The 24,746-nt window shown below is 30.9% G+C and overlaps 1 protein-coding gene across 1 annotated transcript in view; it reads right to left on the reverse strand.

Moving 5' to 3' along the window:
- The window catches only part of LOC124544521 (delta-sarcoglycan-like), a 34,384-nt gene that overhangs the window by 2,751 nt on the left and 6,887 nt on the right, over positions 1-24,746 (reverse strand). Inside the window, exons 3-6 of the mRNA XM_047123119.1 lie at positions 1,874-2,099; positions 1,283-1,472; positions 764-956; positions 428-551 (exon numbers count right to left, since the gene is read on the reverse strand). Of these exons, the coding sequence (XP_046979075.1) occupies positions 428-551; positions 764-956; positions 1,283-1,472; positions 1,874-2,099 (733 nt within the window). The remainder of the gene's footprint in view (positions 1-427; positions 552-763; positions 957-1,282; positions 1,473-1,873; positions 2,100-24,746) is intronic.

Raw genomic sequence — 24,746 nt, forward strand, 5'->3', positions numbered from 1 at the left:
TCAAAAGATTTTTCAAGTGATTGATGCTTGTTAGTTAATTAATTAATAAATAATATTGATTGCTTTCGTAAATGTACTTATATTGACATCATTAAAACTTATTGTGTATGTTAAAATATATTTAAATTATTACTACATTTAATGTTTATGGCACAAACAATCGGATTGTTAATATTTTAAAACGTAATTTTATATACCGACGGCAATAACCCGTATAAATTATTGTAATATATTTTTCATACATTGTCACGTTCTCCTTACAGTTCAATATATTTTTACATTATTAATATGTCTAAAGGAGAGATAAAAGACATCTCGGGTTCTGATATAAAATGCTTTGATGGATAGCATACATTATTCAGCAACATGAAGCAATAAAACATAGTTCGGTTCGTGTAATGCGCGGGGTATCCCTGAGTCAGCTTACCGAACCAGCGATGGAACGCAGGCGGAAGGTGGATAGACAGCTGGCGCTGATGTCACCAGCGCGTGACTCGAGCGCTATGCTTTGCGCTGCATGCATTTCCAGCGATCGGGTGGGTGATTCCAACCTGTCAAGCATAACAGGCTTATATATAAAAGATTTATGCCCGGTAACTATATTATAAAAAAAACCTATTCTTTTTACTTACAGCTAATTAAACTTTCCATGAAAAGTCTCTATAAAATAACGTTTCGTGAGTTCCAAAGTCTTAAAAATTTATAGGAACGACACTTTAGAGTGTCATTTTTTGTAACGTCAATGATATTAAACAATACTTACATTAATTGCTTAGCTGGTGGTGCCTTAACAAGTGGTGACTGTACAGCTGAATTGAAAGTAACCCCTGCCGGACTTGCTACGACGAGGTTTTCTGCTCCGATTGACACTGCGTCATGCCCCGCACCTAATAATAAAGTGCCACGGGAATCCCGTACTTCCAAACGGGCCACGTTGACTTCTAAGCGGTCGTGACCTAAAGTACAAATACAATTCAAATAATAACTAAACGAAATCCCATACAATACAATACAAGGTACACCCTTATACTCAGCTCAACGAAAAATTAAAAAGAAATTCGGTTCACAAACAAAAAATCATGTATATGTATACAAAAAGTGTTTGTTTGTGTGTTGGGGAAATGCTGCTAGCCATTCTTGCCACTATTCGTCAAGATTTATACAGTAACTAGTTTTGGTTCATATGTGTATATATTTAAGAATTAAATGTTATTAATTCTTATGTTCAAAAGTGTTTAATGAATATACTCAAGATTAGTAAACACGGGTCGAAAAGTCTTACCTAAAAATAATCTGCTTTGAATCATCCCGAGTGCATCTCGCGTTGACACCGTAAAGTTTCTAGATGATTCGATTGAAATAGGTTGTCCTCGTCGGGATTTGACGCTAGATGCAAACAGCGAGTCCAATACAAGAGCCTGTCCTAATAACTGCAAGCCGCCCGGCACGATACGAAGTTGTCCCATCCCTTCCTGTATGAAAGTAAAATTCAAACCTCTTTTCCTCATCGAATTACATCCCACATGTTCCTGTAGCTTTGATATACATTTTACTTAAAACTAAAAGTCTAGAAACTTAACTTGCGTAACTTGCTTAACTTTGCAAGCATAAGTTTGTTCTAGAAAAATAAATTATTTTATAGTGTAATGTAAAGAAATTTTACGTCTAACGTGTACACGTTATGTAGAATGTTTGTATACACGTAAGATCGACGCTAATCATGACCAGTGACCGATGATCTAAGTGACATGTTTATTCGATATTCTCCAGAATTTTTCAATCCAAATTATAAACAATGAACATAAAAGTATATTGCAAAATATAACATAACGTAGTGACTTATTCTGAATGTAGATATAAAAGTTCGATTTACCGAATTGAAATCCAATACTTTCAAAACCCAGAGCGTCAACGCGAGATTGATAATCAACATAAGCATGAGCGCCATGACAAGAATGTAGAGACATTTCTTTCGCCAGCCGTAAATGCCAACTTTGAATTGGCTATTATAACTGTTCCTGATCGAGTCCGCCTTTGTATCTCGACCCGCATTGTTGTTGAGGATCGGTTCTGGGGTGATCTTGTCGGCGTAAGGGATCCTGGAAGAAAAATATTGCTTTAAAAATCACGACATTTCATTACTTTCCGTCGGGATAATGGTCTACATTTCAATTTTAAAGTTGGGTGAGATTTAAGATTTCGCTTGAAAATAGATTGTATTATGTGAATAATTTTATAAAGATTTCGGTATAAAACCTTTCAAAATATTAATTAAATTCAATTAAACATTAATCATTGTAAACTTACGCCCAGTAGATTCCGTACGCAATCAAACCTAACCAACTATCACATAACCCTAATTAATAAATTGTCGTAGCGCATGTCCTGTTTGTTTGTATTATGTGGCATATTCTCTACTAATTACTTAAAGGGTATAAGTAGAAAAATATGAATTATCAATAAAGCCTGTTGCGTAAAATTTATTCATACATTTAATTTTTCTGTTGACAAGTATCAAGTTGTGTAATAATTATATCATATACTTGGCCTTAAATAATATAAAAAACATAAAATTAATACAACTAGCAATAGCACAAGAAAATAACATCTTCATAACTATAATGCAATCATAAAAGCTAAAAAGCCGTAAACGTCGGAATTAAATTAAATAAACCACAACCAAGACCAATAACTTTATTAAACTTGATTTATACTCGTGTTTTAATACTACTTTAATACTGAATACTTATTTGATCGGAATACAATCATTTTGTCGGTAAATAGCTAACAACGAAAAAGTAATCAAACATTTATATATATACATATAATACTCGATGGATTTAATTATTTCAAAATAATACTTTATATAATACCAACCGTCGCCCGCGGCTTCGCTCGCGTTTAAGGGTGTTTTGGTTGTTATCAGGCAAAAAAGTAACATATATCCTTTACTTGGAGTACAGTACAAGTTACTTCATACCAAATTACATCAAAGTCCGTTCAGCAGTTTGGTCGTGAAAGAACGACAAGCAGACAGACAGAGTTAGCTTCACATTTGTAATATTAATATAGATGGACTGTTATCTGCATACTGTTTGTAAATAATAAATAAATGTGAAATGTTTTGTATCACTTTAAGCTATTCATGTTCAAGCATTTAATAATTGGTTTAAACAAATTCGATACAGCTCTAAATATGCTTGACACAAGGGAATTTCTCGCTCCGTAGTCGAGATCTTTCGCTCGAACGTTGTTTGAAACACATTTCACTTGCATAAATCATAACTTTATTTCCTCTAGCCCTACTGATCGCAGCAAATCCGGCTTTATGTCGCACACAAGTGTCCTACATATATCTTACAAGAACATTATTTCAATAACATTATACTACTAAAGCGTTCCTTATTTCAAATTAATTTCACATTCTTACTCACAAAAGTGAAACAAAATTATTTTGTTATGGACGTTCCATATCATTATATATAGTTAATAAAAGTATCTGCGACTGCGTTTGTCTACAACAACAAACAACAACAACAGCCTGTAAATTCCCACTGCTGGGCCAAAGGCCTCCTCCTCTTTGATGAGAAGGTTTGGAACATATTCCACCACGCTGTTCCAATGCGGGTTGGTGAAATACACATGTGGCAGAACTTCTATGAAGTTTGTGACATGCAGGTTTCCTCACGATGTTTTCCTTCACCGCCAAGCTCGAGATGAATTATAAAGACAAATTAAGCACATGAATCAGCGGTGCTTGCATGGGTTTGAACCCGCAATCATCGGTTAAGATGCACGCGTTCTAACCACTGGGCCATCGCGTTTGTCTGTCTAAACGTAATAAGTTCCAAAACTGTCGAATGGTGTTTTAATACGTTTTCACTAATGGTCGATGTGATTTATAAGTAAGGTTGTTCTTTATAATTCATTAAAGCTTTTTTATGAATTCGCTGAAATAGGTCCTTAATTGTTGAATATGTCGAAAAAAATAATGGCGATTGGTAAACCAATATTTTGTGTATAATGATTATATAATGGTTTATGTGTATTATCATTTAAACCCTTTATCTTCCCAAATTCTACCCGCGCGAAGTCAGGACGGGTAGTAAGTGAGAATATAAAACAATAGCATATAACAAATGTACTACTCGACACAGCGTTACAAATGTGTATAACAAAAAGGATATCAAAGTGTAGTTAACTTCGTCCTTAGAATGGGTGACATTAGTAGCTAATTTACAAGTTTTATACACAGGTAAACTTGCTAATGTGGTTCCGTTCAATAAAATACGACTAAAAATTGTAGTCTCCGCATCAGTCCGGCCGTGTTTAATATATGCTAGTCACGCGATGTATTTTATATTTAAATGACTAATGCTACCTTAAAAATCCATGTAAATATATACTTCGAATAGATAACACGACGAATTGATTTACGTTCGCAAATATTACTGAGAATGTTACTATAATATTCCTAAATATAAAAACAATAAATATTTTATATTTGTTATTACAAAATGTTCGTTTTAAAACTAAAGTTAAATCATTCATTATACAATAAACGGCATAAATGATTGCAGCTTAAAACATATAAAATCTTTTAAAATAAACCTGGATGAGGTGAATGCAGAATCATATTTCGAATTTATTTTTGTATGGCGTGCCGGGGCAGTGCAGCCGAGCGCGCATTCCCGTGCGTATTATTGGCATTAAAACACGATGTTTTTACTTCCGAAGCGAATGTAATGCACTTTCATATTCATGGATTGACTTTATGGTCCTGGTAAATCAAAATTTTAACGTCTCTTTTATATAAAACCTTTATGAGTTTATTAAACAGTTGACTTGCCTGTCTTAAGATAAAGTATTTTTATAACGTAAATTATGAAAAATATTTTGCGTAGTAAATGGTGTGTAAATATTTCCATTCGGTTTTGAAAATATACTGTTTTATAATTTCGTTTAAGATTTACGTTTCTAAAAAAAAAATCGATCCTTTTTTATCGAAACCGCTTTTCATTTAAAAAAAAAAACATTTCGGTGAATTTATTTGTCAACGAAAACAAATATCATATTCTACCGATAAAGATAAAGAAAGGTACAAATATTATTCGAAGCTCGAATGGAGGACTACATCATATCAATATATGAGCTTTATCAAAAGGTACGTCGTGAGAGATGCACAAAGAGCTACGAAGTATTTCTAAAACTGGCCACCAGCAACGAGCAGGGTCATAAATTTACTAGGATTTAAACACGACAGGAGCATTGCACGCTGAAAAATTCTAACTCGCGCTCTTTCCGCAAGATGTAGGATATGTTGTCCCCATCGCTTGCATATCAAGTAGGTTAACTTTGATATACGTACGTACACGGGATTACATATATTTAGTCTTATCACTGCTTACTTCTCATTACTTAACAATGAATATTTTATCGCCAAACTTGTATTAATATTTGAACAATATTACTGCATTGAGATTAAGAACTTCACAAGTTTCTTTATTTACTTATTAATGTAATCTGTTTTAAATTTTTGCTTGGTTTCTCTTAAGAATGCAAACATTTCATCAAGTTGTCGGAGCGAATGTTTCAGCCGGCTTTTCCTTAATCCTAATACAATAAGAAAGGCTTGGTGCCGAATTGTTCGTACTCGTACGTCTATACTTAACCCTCTTCCTCAATTCCCTCCGATTTATGTTACAAGCAATGTTTGTTGTTCAAAATGATGCGTATTTGTGCTCGTTGTGAAATATCACTGCAATGAGTGCGTCTCATTATTTAATAAATTATACTAAGACACTATTTGCTGGCACAATTACAAATTAAATCTTGTCAAAGATAATTTTTTTGTGTATACGTTATAAAATCAATATTTGTTATTAAATATTAATTATTAACATAAGATTAGTAAATAAAATGTAAGTACTTAATCGTATCAATTAAATATCACAACAAAACTACAAATAGGTCAATATTTTCAGTATTTTAGATACATTTATTTTTACAAGAAAAATAAGTAACGACACTCAGCGAGCGGCTGCACTTTATCTCCGGGTCCAGTCTCCCAACACGTTTGGTGGGTTTAGGTGGCATTAGAAACCAATTACAACAATAATATCGCTTACTTACAAGTAGCTCGCCTTTCCAATTTAACCAATAAACGTACTTTAGCTATTATATGAAACACTTTTAACCTCAAATTAAAATATATCATTTAAATCGTAGCTTAATCACGTGGTATTCTATTTTGTAATATAATAAAAATAACAGCGTTTTACTTTGTATTTAGAAAATACCTTCTATATAAGTAAGTTTTGTAAGTCTTCAATAATTGTATTTCAAATTTATGACAAGTAATTATCTAATAAGTTTATATGACATAAACTATTACATATGAGAGTAGAGATGGCCCAGTGGTTTAGAACGCGTTCATCTTAAACGATGATTGCGGGTTCAAACCCAGGCAAGCACCGCTGATTCATGTGCTTAATTTGTCTTTATAATTCATCTTGTGCTCAGCGGTGAAGGAAAACATCGCGAGGAAACCTGCGTGTGACAAATTTCATAGAAATTCTGCCACATGTGTATTCCACCAATCCGCATTGGAACAGCGTGGTGGAATATGTTCCAAACCTTCTCCTCAAAAGGAGAAGAGGCCTTTGGCCCAGCGGTGGGAATTTACAGGCTGTTGTTGTTGTTGTTGTTATATGACATGTGCAATATACTTCGGTATTATATACAAATTAAGTAGAAACTAAAATTTGCATTTAATATATTCTTAGTAAGAAATCTTAATAGGTTCTTATAAAACATAAGACCTTATTTTCCTAAACCACCTAAAGAAACATTTTCATAGCAAATAGCACAAGGTTTCAAGTCATTGTTTGAAGAAAACTTTGTATAAAGGCTACTGCGCTTATTAGCCTACATTGTACAAAGACCTACATTAAAACCTAACAGATATTATAAACCTATACCGCACTCAAACGAGTTATACATAGTATACGAGTACCATTCAAAAGAAAATAAATGTCGTATTCTTGTATTACTTTATACGTACTTTGGAATGCTAGAAAACAAGATGACATTAATAAATACATAATGGAGATAAAATGTATAAATGGGGTGGGATCTAATAAATTTTCCGCGCGGAAGCGTAAACGATGTACGTAGTAGCACGTAGCATCGCAGCGACGTAGCTCGTAGCCCGTAGCCCGTAACGTCCTAGAGGGAGGCGCGTGCCACAAATGAGGCATATTAATCATCTCCATCACAGCGACTGACTTCGTAGCTTCCCAGATATGCTTTAATAGGACCTGTTCCTTTTACGAAAATATTATTTGTAGAGGCCTTTGCTTTAGGAGATTTAGAACTTATCGTAAAAAAAAAACAAACTGGAAAATAACAGGATTTTTTTACTTACTTATATTCAATAAAGATGATAAAAATTCTATTGTTGCTCTTACATAACGCTTCACGCAACTTAATTATAATTTGTAGCTAAACAACCCTACATCGCTGCTCGCCGCTGTCACGCTTTAGTACTTTGCATTGCGTGAAATTACTGACGTTTTATATGAAAACCGAGGTAGAATAGTTGAATACTGACTGTGTGTGCTAATTGAGCGTTTCACCGCCCGCCGGAATGCGCGGCCGCTGCACATTCGTTAGCAATATTCCACTAACGAACCAAACTAATAGCCATTAAGTTGAATAACGTAGCACTTTGCACTGTGAATACCATACAAGTGACACATGATGCCTGATCTCTACAACTTATTAATTTCGTCTCGTTAGTAAAAATCAATAACATAAGTATAAAGCATCGGTCACACTTTTGCGATAGTAAATATTTCAATGATACATCCGATTATGCAAATCTTAGAGTTTTGTAAGTTTATATCGCAGGAATATTTATGACATGATTTAGTGTAAATAATAAGAATTCTGAAACAATTGCATGCCGATTTAATATTAGCATGCAGAATACAACGCAGTGCCGTTATGGATGCCGTAAATCATGTGCATTGAAATCTTCTTCCTTCGTGTCGACAACTATCGTCGAAACCGAGGATTTGAGCGGATACAATGTATAGCCAGTTAAAATCGCTATATTACTTATGTCGGCTACTGATAGACACTTGCGTACGTTTTACTAATACATCTTTGAAAAATTACTATTTTACCAATCGCTATCATACAAACAAAAGGGTAAAATGGATATGGAGGGGATTATTACTTTATATTCATGTTTTAGAACCATAGTTTTGTCTTTCTTTAGTAGTAGTATGATACTAAACATTTAGTTTGATCAACCAATTAGGTTCAATTTCAAGATGAAAAAGCGTTAAATAAATATTTAAAAACCTTGGCATTAGCATATTATGTAATTTTATTTACATATATGTTGAAAGTTTATATGATTTTGTGATAAAATGTGTATATCGTTGATGCACTAATTACTCCTGTTACTCAACTAAATAATGTCAGTTTCTCTTTTGAGAGTCTTTCGACAACAAAACCTCAGAAAGCGTTTAAAATATATCTGTTACCAAATTTAAAGTAAATGGAAATGAACGCTTGCATGCAAAAGTATTATATAATTGTTGAGTTCGTGTATAAAAATAAAACCGTGGAAAGTAAACGAGCGCCTCGTATTTCTTAATTATATTGAATACTTGAAAAAAAAATTGGAAAAAAATATTGATCCTTCTCAATTCAGCATTTTTGACCAAAAGGTATTTTTTTTGACTATCATAAGTATATGCATTTATATAGCATGAAAGTTTTGACTTGATTTTATTTTACTTAGCCTTACAATTAAATCTCATCTACTTATCAGCTTCAGTAATGATCTAATCTATTTGTATTATTAATATAATATAGGTCATCAGTAACACCTCTCACAGATTCCATTATATGCCCTGAAGTGAGACTTTTTTTTCAAGAACTGTAACTGAAATAATTGTAGCACTGTCTTTACAAAGTACAAAATAATTGCTGGAACTGTCCACGATTATAGCCTGTGGCTTAAAAGAATGATTTAACAGATAAATATATTATCCCAGTTAGATGTAACCAAATGTGAATAAATAATAAAAACTGTTTATGGCATTCCAACCATTGAAATTGATTTCATTTATTAAAATGTGAATTTAAAATATATCTATATATCTAGCTGATATTAAAAAAAACAAACACTTGGAAACTTTATATCTAATCAAAAAAACATAGCAACTGAGGAAAAATACTAATTAAATAGTTTTATTCTACGTTGAATCTTTAATAATCAATAACAACTTCCAAAATCAACAAATAAATAATAATGATAAGAGGTTTTTGTTTTTATTCTTACGCACAATTTTCTACGTACAATGAGTAGTATATTGTAATAAACATATGAAATCAAAAATGATTTGTAATATTTGTAGTGAGGCGAAAAGAACTTCTGCGATCACAATAAGCATTGACTCATTCGAACGAACTTCTCACGAGTATTTATATTTTGTACTATAACGATGTTTTTATTTTATCTAAAACAAATTGTCTGTAAGTTTTTGCGATAACCATAAATTACACTATACATTACAAGAACAACCCACCGAGGCTTCGTCAGCAGAGATTTATGACTTACAAATATATGATTAATATGTATAGAAGATATAGAAAGTTGTTAGTTTCGTTTCGTTCTTTTAATGAATATTGAATAAATATTAAATTTTACCTATTTGATAATTGACACAGTCGGTGCTTTATAAATACTTGATAGGAAAATATTTGGATGAAAATAATCGTACAAATATAATAATCTACTTAAACAGGAAAACAAATATCACGTGCTATTCATCAATAAACGTATTCTACACATGTAATATATTGGAAAAAATAGTGTGTCTGCACAGTGCAAATTGACTGATGATAAGTGGATACGTGAATAGGGATAGGTAAATATAAATGGGTGGATAGATAAACAGACATACCCAGGTATGTATGTGGACTCGCTGATTATTGAATAATCAATACATTACTGATATTAGCAACAGATGTGTCATATCAAAAATTGACTATTGAAGATGTTTTTGATAAGTATATCTATAATAATGAGTGTAAGAAAGGGTTGTACAAATTTTTAGTACGAGTCAGTCAATAGTCATGACGTCATTTTCAAAAATAAAGTCAGTGAGACCCAGTTAACGAGTAGAGTGCACGTGGCCGCGTTTGGTACGTGAGAGCACGCATCGCATTCACGTGCTCTCCAACTTATATAATCTCATCAGGACTATATTATGAATACGAAAACAGTATGTCAGTGTATTATTTCTCATTTATTCAATATAGAAGCATTATTCTTATACATTGTTATGGTTAAAATAAAAAACTATCAAAATTAGTTCGAAAATAGAAATATTTTATCTGTATGGTAAGGTTTTGTGCACGCTCGGTGGGTAGGTCACCAACCACTCAATCGTGAATTCTGGCACAAAGAGCAAAATTAGTATTATTCTACAGCACAATTATATAACATTTTAGTTCCCAAAAGTTAGTAGAGGTGTAAGGAATGATTAATATTCCTTACAGGCCCAATTGTCACCGGTGTCCAGTACGCCAAGTGCGTCCTGGCACAACGGATTACCCACTACAAAACCAGCATTATCCTCCCCGTCTTTTCAGCGGACGCTACAGGATCGCTTTCGAATGCTGCTTTGACGATTGCCTGTCCGCCTCCTTATAACGTTAAAAAAACTGATAAGCCTGAGAAGAACCGGTGAAAAGAGGCGTTTCTTATGTAAAACTTTCCAACAGTTTAGGATTATAAAAATACTCAGAAGGTGATCGTTCATTTTATCTTTGTAAATATATAGTAACTGCCTTTTTTGCACATTTATTTTACCATTTATTTCCAGACAAGAAAATATACATCACAACTTATACATATTATATATATATTTTTATATATTTATTTCAATTATAGCATAGAATAGATATAGATATCTTATTTATAATATAATTGTTGGGTACCTTATCATAGATATAGTAAAAAATAAACTTAATTTAAATAATAGGTAGATGCAAAAAAACATTTCAACAACTATTTGTTTATTTAAGAAAAAATAAAGCCATATTACGAAATCAAATAATAGACAAATTATTTAAGATTTTTGCAGTCAGATATATTATAAAAAGCATTATACTTCTAACTTATTATTTAAAATAAACAAAGATAATAAGTAAATAGCAGTTACAAGAACTAGTATTCAATAAGGACCGAGTATTAAGGAAATGTCAGCAACAAGTTTTAAGTGGAGCGAAGTGGTCTATCATGGGCATTAGCTTTGAACACAAATTTATTTAATAGACAATCCGGATAGTCTGTATTGTCAAGAGTTTAGAATAGAATACCGAGTATCTTCAAAATTTTTGTTCACTTCCATAGTAACCATAAGTCATTTAATCATAAGTTTTATTTATGTGAATTATTATTTGACTGATTCAACACCGTCAGCAAAATTATAGCTTAATGGATTATGTGTAAATAATATTAGACTCAGTTGCTGGAGATAAGCCACACTTACATGTGTTATTAAATTAATGCATTAAAATGTAAACAAAACGAACTATAATAGTATTAATAAATATATGTTCGATATTTGTCTATATATACAAAAATAGAATACAAAACTCACTATAAGTATTTCATAAAAAAAAAATATCGTATGATATATAGTATTCATAACACCAAGGGCGTAAAGAACACGTATGTATTTTTAATTGATAACCTTTATTCATGTTAATAATATTTTTACGCATTTGGAAAATACAATTGTAGGATTCTGATCTTATTATATTTATCATTAATGACAGGCTTTGCGAATACATATATTTTTTAATTTGCGTCCCAAAATCAATAGTCATTTATTTTAAACTATACATCCGCGATTGGTTTACTGAAACCTATATAAGTAGTTTAATTAATTTTATCCAGTTGATTCCGAGAAAATGAGCCGTGACAGGAAACGGACTGACATGACAGTTATCCTATAAGAAGTTTAACATAGAATGTGCAAAGCTTTATAAACCATCTCATGGATAAATCATAAATTTTATTAAATTAATAAAAATGTGTAATAAAACTACTCACATAACATTAATTTATGTGACTATATTACTTTGCCAATCGATACATATATTATTTATCCGCTCATTGTATATTAATTATATCCTTTTACCGCCCAACCATGAATCTAGCTTTCTTCTCCACTCAACGTTCAAAATCAACCGCCTTTTGTTTTTCTCGTGTCAGGCAGTACCAGCTCGCCACACCACGCCACGAGAGGAAGTGACGGGAGTCCCACTATACGGTGTCGATAACCGAATCAATAATCATACTAATAAAAGTTACTTCAATTAAAAAAACGTATTTAAAAATCAAAACCGTACTAAATATTATTATTTCAATTAAAATTACATAAGTATATTTAAAAAATCATGAAATATTATACAATATTTCCTGTCACTTACATACATAGTTTGTTCCAAAACTAGCTGTTTTTCAGTAACGCGTGACGAAATGTTATAATCTGTCTATGTACTACTACGTTACTAGTTGTCACATTTTACTATAAACATTCGGAGGAAGAAAAACATGCTTTATTTAATAATAAATGTATACCATTTACACTTAATAACATTAACATAGATTGTCATCGTCCATCATATACCATTGAAAGAAACGTTGGGTTTGGAACTTAGAAGCTGAATGGTACACATATTTGGGACATGATTGCTTTAATTGTTGATGTTGTTTTTTTTTCTCTATTTTTTGTCAGATATTTCTATCTGTGTATAAAAAACAATGTGTCTAGCATAGACACGTTAACTGTTAAGGAGTTTCTCAACGGTTGACGAGATTCATATCAAAATAATACGTTATGTTTCAGATTCTTCAGATATGAATTAACATTGCTAGTCAAAAGCTCGTAAAACGGTCCTCTAACAGATTTTCTAATAAGAATATCTCAATATTAAAAAAATATTTAGTAACTTCATATACTTTCTGTAACAAAAAACAATATATATTAATAATATAAAAACATAAAGTTAAACAAAGATGTCACTTTCCGTCGTTTCAATTCGTATTTATAGTTCCGATGTAAGTTCATAAAATCTTTGAAACTAAAATCTGAATATCTTTATTCGCTTTTGACATGTATGTATTTATTATTATCGTGGTTGAAGAGAAGTCGCCGTGATTTAGACATCACTCTCAATGGCTTTTGCATGTTGCATTTCATACGCGGTGCTAGCTCAACTCGGCTAATGCTATATTTTTAACATGATACGTTATAGCCGTCTCGAAAGTCTAACTTGCGAGCTGAAAATATTGAAAACTTTATAAGTTCTATATTTACTTTTCAAATTAGAGCATTCAAGCTTTTTTTGGAAATTACTAATTTTGATCGGGTATAATTATTATCAGCGTCTTCTATACATATAATAAAATTGGAGTGTCGGTTGGTAATATTGAAATAGCCCTTTTTTCTCAATGTATATGTTTTTTAAACCATTTACCATTTAAACCATTTATTTTGCTACACACATACATTACATAGATTATACAGGAAAAAAAAATTAAAGAACACAGTGTAGGTAGTACACTATGGGTTCATCTCAGTATAAGCTGTGCTAATGCACAGCACTGATTTTCAGATGGCCCCTGACTATTGGGTAAACATAAACACATGCGCATATTTATACACGGCACATATACCAAAATAACATTCTTTACAATTTTTGTCTGTCTGTCTTTCTATTTGTTCAGGCTAATCTCTGGAACGGTTGGATCGATTTTGACGGGATTTTCAGTGGTAGTTGCTGATATAATAAGGAATAACTTAGGCTTCAATAATATTTTTTTTGTTAATTTCAAACGCGTTCAAGGTTGCGGGCACAGCTAGTTTATAAATATTTTTAATAACTTAATTTATATTGTTGCTGCATTTTATATCGCTTATCGTTTTATTATAAAATGAATAAGGAATGCGAAATCGCTATTTAAGTAAATTAATTTAATAAAGTAAACATAAATAAGTCGTTTATGTTTACTTACAATGACCAATAAAACCTTTGTCAGCGATTATTTCCCAGTAAATTCAGACAATAATTGCCACTTTATTTAAAAGGTTTCTTGTTATTCCAATAGCTTATATATTGATACTGCGGAAAACAAACAAAATTATTCACGTACATTCGAGCGCAATAGTTATGCACCTTTATATTTCCTGATACATACAAAATTAACTGTCAAGTTAAATTAATATAAATTATCTCAATATTAGCTTTTCTGGTAAATCGGAATATGTTGTTATTTTATATTTGTATTTTATGTAAGTTCACTTAAGTTTAACGTCAAACAAGGTTTATCGATTCTGTCAGTCAATCTATATATTAATTCATGGAAATCAAAATATCTTTGTTCTATACTTCACTAAAAAAACAATTATAAATATATACGTATTGTATTTAATAATAATAATAGTCTTGGCCAATTTCATACGCGGCGGCCAATCTCAAGGAAGAGTAGACTACGCAGGAAATATTACTGTGCATAAGTGAATATACATGCACAGATGCACTCTCTTATCTCACTCTCATAATCGCAAATCCGTTAACTCTTACCGGTCGTGTCAGATTGCAATTCCGATTCAAGCCCAAGACCAACTACTTTACACAAGTGCACACAATTTCAACCGGACTCCGGGATGCTACTGAACATTTCTAACTAAAAAAGCCAGTAGACCTTAAGAGAACTACAGAAAAATATTTTATTCCAAATACCATTCCTTAAATTGCCAATGCGACAAAAAATTTAGGAACTAAAATTTCTGACGCCTTGCCTCTGTTCCTTTTTTACACTGACTCGATGGCTCAAGCCAGAATACAACAATACTGAGTTATTGCAGTGATGTTTGGCGGTTGAGTTCACCAAGAAAAGCTTGACTTTTGTTTCTAATAACACGTATACAGTATTTTTATGTATTACTAACAAAAAGCAAAGATTGCATAGGTTAGAAGACGTGAATTTTAACAGATGATTGCAGACTCAAATGCAGGGAAACATACCTGAATTTTTCGAGCTTAATAGCAAAGGAAAATATGCGAAACCTTGATAATACTTGTAGAATATAAACCATATTTTGGAACTCTACAAGTCTATATGTATGCACCAATCCGTATAGGAGCATCATGAATCCTGATAGCTCCGACCCTTTCGAAGAAAGGGTCCTGAGCCCTGTTCTTACTTAAATTGTCACTGTAAATAAAAATAAACATACAATTTTTAGCAATGTTAGTAGTCATAGTAGTTGAATTTATACATATTTTTTTAATTAAAATTCTTTATTGACATCAATTCGTAATTGAAAGTGTACAAGCTACTTGAAAGCGTTTCCCACCATTGAATCTATGCAATAAACATGAATGGCTTTATAGAGCATCAAAATATATAACGATTATTTATTAAATATATCTGTTATTATATATTCGAATAAAATAAAGAGTTAATTCCAATATTTGAAATGCGTTTAACAAATTATTATGAATTTATATACATATTTTTATATAATATTTAGGCAGCTTGTGAGCAACCGATTCTATTATTTTATTAAAACAACTAAATAGACTGAATTGACAAAAATATTTAACAAGTTATAATAATATTCTTAGGTAAATTTATTCAATTAAAAGTAACAAACATATAAAGTCTACTTTATTGCTTAATTTATATTATAAAAAACATTTAAAACTATCGTACTTCATTTGAACGAATTGAAAATTAATAAATAATAAAATTATAAAATAAATAAAAATTAATATGCTTTTTACTTTGTACGTTGTAAAGAAAACAGTATACTAGTACGTGGTTGTGTCATTCATAGTGACGCTATGAATATATTTATACGCGTAATCATTGAAGTCCATAAACGAAAATAGTTAATGTTACAATATTTATTTTTGATTTCATCAGACTCTAACAAGTCGGCTTTTAAGATTTTAAGATTTGTTTGGGCCCGCATCAATCCAAGCGCTTCCATTAATTGAGCAGGTAAATGTCTTAATCACCAATATGATAGCGAGAACTAATCCACCAGTAAAAGCGTTTCCAATCAGGGATAGCGTCAGGCAGGCAGTCGGCCGTTACACCTGCTAAATCATGCAATATATACTTCATCAATCTCAAATAAATGGAATGATGATGACATTTGGAATATTTATTCTCTTTTTTAAATATACAATGCGAAAAACTTATCTTCAACGTCTTGCAAGATTCCTTGAAGATCAAATGTGAAAACATTACAACGATATTGTAACTGTGTACTGTTGTAGCTATACACTAAACAAACTTTTCTTATATAACCGGAAATAATCTTTAGTCTACTTACTACAGTATATATTAATTATAATTGTTATCATTGTACCAATATTAGATATAGGTATGTTAGTTTTATTAATTTCTCCTGATTCACATTAAAGTAATACTAGTTTTTAACTTTTAGACAGACTGTATAGTACCTTTTTTAATTTATTGGATGTTTTTTTGAGATATAGCTTAGTGTGCTGGTTGCCAATGTGTCTTGCTGATTCTCTGTTTATAAGACAGAAGGACGAGGTCATTGAAAAATGACTAAATTTTCCTAACAATCGTATATGGGAAGAAAAAAAAATATAATTTGTTATTTATTCGTATGAAATTGGCATGAACAGTCTTATTCAAATTTCTTCGTCTTCTTTTGTCATTGAACAAAATTACGCCGGTTTGTTTAGCGAATTTCATTAGATAATTTAATCTATACTATAATATTATAAATAAGAAATAACTCTATTTCTTTCTGTCGCTCTTTCACGGCCAAACCGCTTAACCGAATTTGATGAAATTTGGTATGAAGCAAACTTGAAATTTAAGAAAAGATATAGGCTGCTTTTTTACCTACCACGTGATAACCAAAAAGCGTGCTATACCGCGCGTGACTTCTAGTTGCAATATAAATTAATTTAATTTAGCTTCACATAACCATTCGTACAGTTGAGACGTTAGTATTACATTATTATTAAATAATTTCGTTAATTGTATTATCTTAGGTCTATGGTACACATTCGTACCCGTAGTTCCACAAAGCGCAACAGTAACTGAAGTAGACGTTTATCGTCGGATTTAATAATGCACCAACCCAAGAATATTGGGCTAGCTAAAAGTGGAACACAGAGTACTATCAATAGACAATGAACGTGTAGTATTTCAATTAAGTTTCTCATAACATGTGTATGACACAAGGCTAACCTGTATAGAGAGATATGGGTAGGAAATAGGCGCAGGGCGTCATGTCCCGGTTAATACCTAGCCCGAGAGACGTGTCGGGCCGGCTCAGCGAAACGTCAAAGGCAAATTGAAAATTAATTTATGCTTGCAAAATTTCATAAAGCTTTCGCAGATTGTAAATCAGTCAACACGAATATGCATGTACAAGTTTAAGAGTGAAATTTACCTGCTTTAAAAAAGTCATATATAAAAGATCGAAATAAATTGAAACGAATGCTTTTTATAAGATAAGCTACTCATGTAAATTACTGTTTTTTTTTAATATAAAGTGGTTGTTTAATATAAAGTGGCGTATACTTGTTATTATATTTAATTTTTAGTTTCAAATTAATGATAGACATCGTAAAAAAATAGATATATATAAGTATATCAATTATATCGATAGTAGTCAAATACATAAAAAGAAAAAAAAAAAACAAGTACCAACAGAAAAATTAAGGCGATAAAAAATAAACTTAATAAAGTTAACCTTTGTATGTATTAACCTTTTCATTACGGACCTACTTTGCTAATACAATTTACTGCACGTCACTAGTCCGACTGGTGAAAAAAAAAATGTAAGATGAAAATGAAATATGTTTATTAAAGTATCTTGTGACATTGCTGAAATATCTATATATAATTATATGAATATGTGGATAATAAAAAGGATGAGTATATTTAAATAGTATTAATATCAACTGCACTTAACAGTAGTTTTTACAGTCGCTTCACACCGTTCAGTCTACTTATCTTCTTTAAAAATTCAAGATGTTATCTGACATCTCGCGTTGATTTAGACTAAATAATTCTATATCATGGTAATTAATCAATCAACGAATTAAGTTCGATTAAAATATTTTTTGTACAGATTGCACAAAATCTATTTCACAATTACGTATTTGTTTAGTTTAATATATTTATAATAATATGTGACATACGTACTCGTACATGACAAAAATGATATATTCTAATTTTAAAGCGAATCAAAAGTAAAACAGAAGTCATAACGATCCGTGGTGAGGCAATAGAACTGAACGCACTCGCGGGAGGGTTCTAGAAAGAGTCGTAAATACAGACGCCTCTCACTTATAAATTAGGATCATAAAGCAGTTGCCGAAGTTTGTTGGCGTCACGACGACCATAAAACAACGCTTACGTCTAACGGGAATACGCTTGTCTACCCCTTCGCAATCTTTCAATTTACTCGAATCGCTCCTATAACTCATATTCCATATTTGAATGCAAGTCGTGTTTTGAACACGTAGATTTTAACATAATATTACACAGAAATACTTCAGTACAATTATTTATATTAAGTCTTTAAAGTTGCTTGTTCTTAATACTTTTTTTATTGGACCTGCAAACGGGCCACCTGGTGTTAAGTGGGCACCACCGCCTAAATACATTGGCGCTGTAAGAAATATTATCTATGTCCCACATCGCTAAGCTTTGCCAACCATGAGATGTAAAATTCACTCACCCTAAAAACTGGAACAGGACAATACTAAGTGTTCGGAGATAGAATATGTTGTGATTGGGAGGAACCCACTCGGACGGACTAACACGAAGCCCTACAAGGACTACCACCAAATTACTTTATCTAAAACTTCATATTTGTATGTATTTAAACATATTCATGAAAAAAAAGATAAACTTGCTGTACATATAAAATTAAAAAAATATAAATTAAACTTAATTAATTATTATTTAAGTGTCAGATATGAAAGTAGCTTATGTGCTATTCCAGGTATATACTATATATCTGTAACGAATTTTATTTAGATCTCTTATTATCTTAGCAGTTATGAGTTGATTAAATAAAAAACCTTCAATCTAAACTTTAGTAATACTTGTAATATTAAAATAATTTATAGAAATAAATACGTTTGTAATTGTATTTGTACAATGCTTAGAATTAAGATGAATTATTCACATGAACAAAATAATAATTATATAACAAAAAATCAATTAATATAATCTAATGGTTACGGAAAGAAATACCTTTTTTTAGTTTTTAATAAATTCCTAGCCTAGTGGCATCATACAATCACTACATATTATCAAACAAAATACCCCGACCACGTCTGTCTATCTGTATCTTCCCGAAAAACGTCAAAACTACATAACGTATTTTAATGCGATATTCAGTATTAGGCAGAAGGATTCACAAGGAAGGTAAGTAGGTATATAATTTATTAAGATTTTTGTCCGAATAAGTTGAAATAGATCAACAATTGTTAAGCATGTCGGAAAAAAGCAACAATAAATATAAATAGAAGGTAAAAATTTATTGGGCAAAAATAAAACTTTTGTCCAGCCGTGCGAAGCCGAGACGGGCCGCTAGTAAAATTATAAAATTGTATTTTTTGCCTTTTTTTATTTCCATCAAATTACACTCGACCAATGACACCTTAAAATCTTCATACATATATACATTCACACTTTGTAGTTAAATGCCTCAGCGTCCCAGCTCTACAACGTACAAGGCTGCCCTCTTTCATGAATTGCCAGTAACCGACGAGGGTTTACACTCCCATGCCTCTAAGAATAAGTAACGCCATTGGCCGTGCGCCTTAACCTTGCCGATTACGTAGGAATGCTACTCCATAGTCGAATAAAGATATACAAAGCGCATATTTTGTACACACTTGTGCACATAATATTATATACACAGCGAACTAATTCTTGAAATTGTCCCGTTATAGAATCTCAGTAAAAAATATGTAAATATTTAGAAATATAAATAATAGAGTTCGTGTGTATTTTATGTATGATTACATTTTATAATAGGTCTTGAATAAATTGCAATTAAATTTGAATATAAATCCTATATTAGTAAATAATCTATTTCCAATATTATGTATTCCGTTATAATACACTGATGCAATACATCAAAGAACATAGCTGAAAACGGGGTGTGAATATGAATCAAAATTTCATATATCCGTGCCAATTTTCATATTAATTGCGTTTTATTACGGACAAAAGTGCTTGCATCAAATTAGTTATGTATGTAAAATAATGTTGTTAAAAGGAGTAATGGCATTTCATTAATTTAGTTCCAGCGGTGAAACATGTTACCACATTGGTAGCTGCGCACATAGCGACCGAGAATACAACCGACTATATCATTAAAATATACTAAAATGTTAAAAATAAATGGTAAATAACGAAATGTGAATTTCATTTAACTGTTACTGACATTTGTAAAAGGACGGAACATAATAGCGTTACGAATAAATGAGACGTGTTTAAACTTCTCTCAGTATTCCATTAATTAAAGTCCGATAAATTGAAACGGCGAATTATTATTCCAACAATTTCTTTAAAATCCGAAACATAAGATTACTTCAAAGCTATTTATAAAAACTGAATAGCTAATAATATAATTCTTAACACATTCTTAAGTGAAATCTTTAAAAAATCGAGGTTCTGATCACCTAATGGTTTTATTAATACAGACGAGAGTTTAACTGATCGTAGTGAGATCGTAAAATCGTGTGGAAGTAATTCGCGAAGGCAAGTTTGCCGCAGACGCTTTACTTACAGCACTTGAAGTTAGTTGGAGCAAAAGTTGCCCGGCGCTTGTCCCACTCATAAAGTCAGCAACGACAACTTAGTCACTTTTGCATGCTCTTAGCTACGACCAGATATGTAGTGATTAAAATGTACTCCAAAATATTAATATTAGAATACGCTGAGTTCCTCTAATGTTCTAATTGACCTAAATATACAATTTTCACAAAACTTTACTTACTCGTTATTAAAAGTGTTAAAGTATTTTTTCATACATAATCAAAGTGATTTTGTAAAGTCGTACTTTATGGAAAGCTAAAAATATTTCTTATACTTTGACTTTAAAAAAGTGCTTTACCTAGTTCTATTTTTAAAGGTGAGAAGTATGGAACGTTCATTAATTTTAAAAAAATGAAATAATTTTAGAGAATGTTAAAGCGAATTGCCGTACCGCATTAAACTTTTAATTGCATGCACTGCTTAATATGATTTCTTCGTCTAAGTGCAGAGTGGTTAAAAGAAATAAAAATAAATTCACCTTTAGGTATACGCTCGCATTACGTCGGGAGGTATGTAAGGTGCGTGTAAATTATTCAGTCGATACGAAGCTTGCTCTCTGGGGCTTTGGCCGGAATACTAACATCTGATCCGTGATTGTGCTTGATAAATCTCTTTCGATCAGGAGACTCATTCGCGCGTCTTTCTTTAGGCGCATAAATCAATATTACTTATTTGTTCTACAATTTTTAAGTGTATATGACATTGTTTTTTTTCTCGTATCATAAACATTCGAAATATTGTTTAATGTATGAATATCTTAAAAAAGCTTGAATTTTAACTAATTATTTTTGAATTTATCAAAATCAAAATATCCTTTTTCAAGGAAACTTATAAAAGTACTTTTGAATTGTCATATTGCACTGTTGAATTAATTTTATATAGCCAATTTTTAAATTTACAACTAAACAAAATTAAATCTAATAAATAAATCTAAAAAGTAAAATATATTATATTTATCTGTTATTTTATAATATTCTATTAAGTAATAACGTTTTGTTACTCTTAAATTTACTAACTGCAAATTTTGTTTTTAAATAAAAAAATATTATTCATTGTCCTGAAAAAATATTTTACGCCTCCATATTTCTATGTTAACGTAAATTATTTTTGTTCCTAAAATTTTAGAAATGGCTATACCACATGTTTTGTAGCTGTCACAAATAATGATTTGTGCAAAAGATAAAAGTCAAATACTACTATCAAGTCAAATAATACTCGTACTATAAATAAACAGTGATGTAAATAAAAATACAGGATTTTATTTAACGACGAAATTAACAAAATTATACTTTTTTTTATATTTTATTTATTTGTTAAAGCAAATATGTGAACTTCTCATAATATTCCTCGTATAACAAAAATACATTTTAATCGTAGTATAAGAGAAAAAACGCCACATATTTTTACCACCAAAAAATATTTTCGCTAATGTCTGTCCAATCAAAGGGGAAAATAAGGTTATAATATGAATAAATTACTAATATTTTATTTAAAAATAAGAAAAATATCTCTTATAACTTAGTCAGCAAAGCCAAATTTTTAACACTAGATATTTTAAATGACTACTAATCTTAAATTTATTTATCAAAACTACTACTTATTTTAAATTAGATCAATACTAAAAATTCTCCTATGCAGTATTCTACGACATAATTAACTATTGTGCCTATACATATATGCATATTCTTATGGTATATATAAGAATATTAATCATTTTCGGTTGTGATTGAATAACAAATATCCAAACACAAACTAATTGATAATGATTTACAACAATAATAAATACGTGGATTGAAAACGCTAATCTCGAGATTTTCGAGTACAATTTGAACAAAAACCTCAACACGGGCCAGCTAGTGAAATAAACTTAAACTATAAATATTAAAAAATATTGAAGTTCACAGCACTTATAAAGTCATAAAAAATATGAAATAATAAATGTACGATATCAACCTGTATAGTACGAGTACGTTCGCATTGTCGCTCCGCAAACAAGCCGCAGTGAGTGGCTACGTGACGTGCAGCATAAATTGCGACGTTCTAGCTGAAATCAACTGAATGTCAAACGAATCGAATCATTTTATTATTATACAATATTGACAAGTCAAAAGTGTTCGGGGATGCAATCAAATATTATAATTAGCACGTTACAAATTTCAACGCCTGCCGCTGTTTCGACGTGAACTAGTTTTTTACTAATTAGACTAATTTAATATTATTATTGAAAACGTATTTTAGATGAGGGTCGAAGGTTTAATTTGCGATATTATGAATAGAATGATTTACAATTTGTTTGCGAAAGGTAAATTACCCATTTAAAACCGGTTTCTCTTCAAGATTGGTGAGGTTATCAGCAAAACTGCAATATCCTCCCTCGTCGAGTTTGTGAGTAATCAAATTAACCGCCACTGAAATGATTTCAGTGATTCCAAATATTTTAATTGACAAACAGAAATTTGGGCTGAAAATAGCGTTTAAATTGTGCTTGCATTTACTGAATTTTAATGCTATGAATGAATATAATATTGGAACAAAGTCAAAAGTCATTCATTTATTTTGACTTATTATGACGTCACGGGATAATAACAAATACAGTAATATTTTCATAATTTAAATAAACATCTTAAAGTATTTTAAAAGTAGTTCATCGTTTTCACTAAGATTTAGACTTCTTAAAATATATTATTTTCGAAATACACATAAATACCATTAAAGAAATAATAATTTAAGACGTTGGTGCTATTGTGATAAGTGTTAGTATTGACCTTTATTTTTCCTTTTACATCTCAAATAATATTTATAATTTACGCATATTATTGGTCTTATTTGTAATTTATAAATCTTACACGTCAGTATACTTTAGATAAAATGTATTTAGCTTATTAACAAGGCTTAGCTTTAGAGTAAGCAAAACAAGATTCAATGAGAATCAAATACAGAAAGTATGATTAAGAAAACCATCTTTTTAAAAAATTTGTAGAAAACCATCTCTTAATTTATGCATCATTATAATATTATAATATACGTGTACAAGCTACCTACCCCGACTTTCCATAGAATAACAACCTGAACAGTTCTCTATATTTTTAAAATATACTGATACATTTAAATTGTACTCCCCAGTCAGCAGCGTCCCCAGACACAACTCGGCCCCATGCTTAAACTGCCAATCATTTATAGCTAATCTGTAGCGGGACTTACGTTTTTTAGCTGACGTCAAAAAAAGGAGGTAATTAATTTAACCTTATATTTTTATTTTTTTATGTTGCTTGATGGTTTCATCAGTTATGAAAAATTATTTTTGATATCACCCATTACTATAGATCGAATAAAATCGAATATATATATATATATATATATATATATATATATAATCGAATAAAATCGATTCGATCTATAGTAATGGGTGATCCATTACTATAGATCGAATAAAATCTAATATAAATTCAAAAACTACTCGTAAGGTTGGAAAATTAAAGGTTTCCTTGCTTATTCAGAGTATATTACTCGATATCTTCCTCGATTGCAAATTGACTTTGATGAATGAACAGATAATCCGTTGTAGGTGATAATTTGTAAATATAAAAAGGAAAAACCAACAATAAGCTGGGATAAATATTTTTCTCAATGACTGTGTTTTTTGTTGTTTCATTTAAGCAGCGCTTACGAAGGTGCCCGTAAAGCGATATCTATTTGCTAATAAAACTTGGAAATCCCCTTTTAATAATTGCCCACATGAAACCAAAGTTACAAAGGGACAAACACTAAAAAAATATCTTATATATTTAAGTGTTTTCAAGTCGGTGGTAGT

Source organism: Vanessa cardui, chromosome 4 (assembly GCF_905220365.1).
Source record: "Vanessa cardui chromosome 4, ilVanCard2.1, whole genome shotgun sequence".
NCBI lineage: Eukaryota > Metazoa > Arthropoda > Insecta > Lepidoptera > Nymphalidae > Vanessa > Vanessa cardui.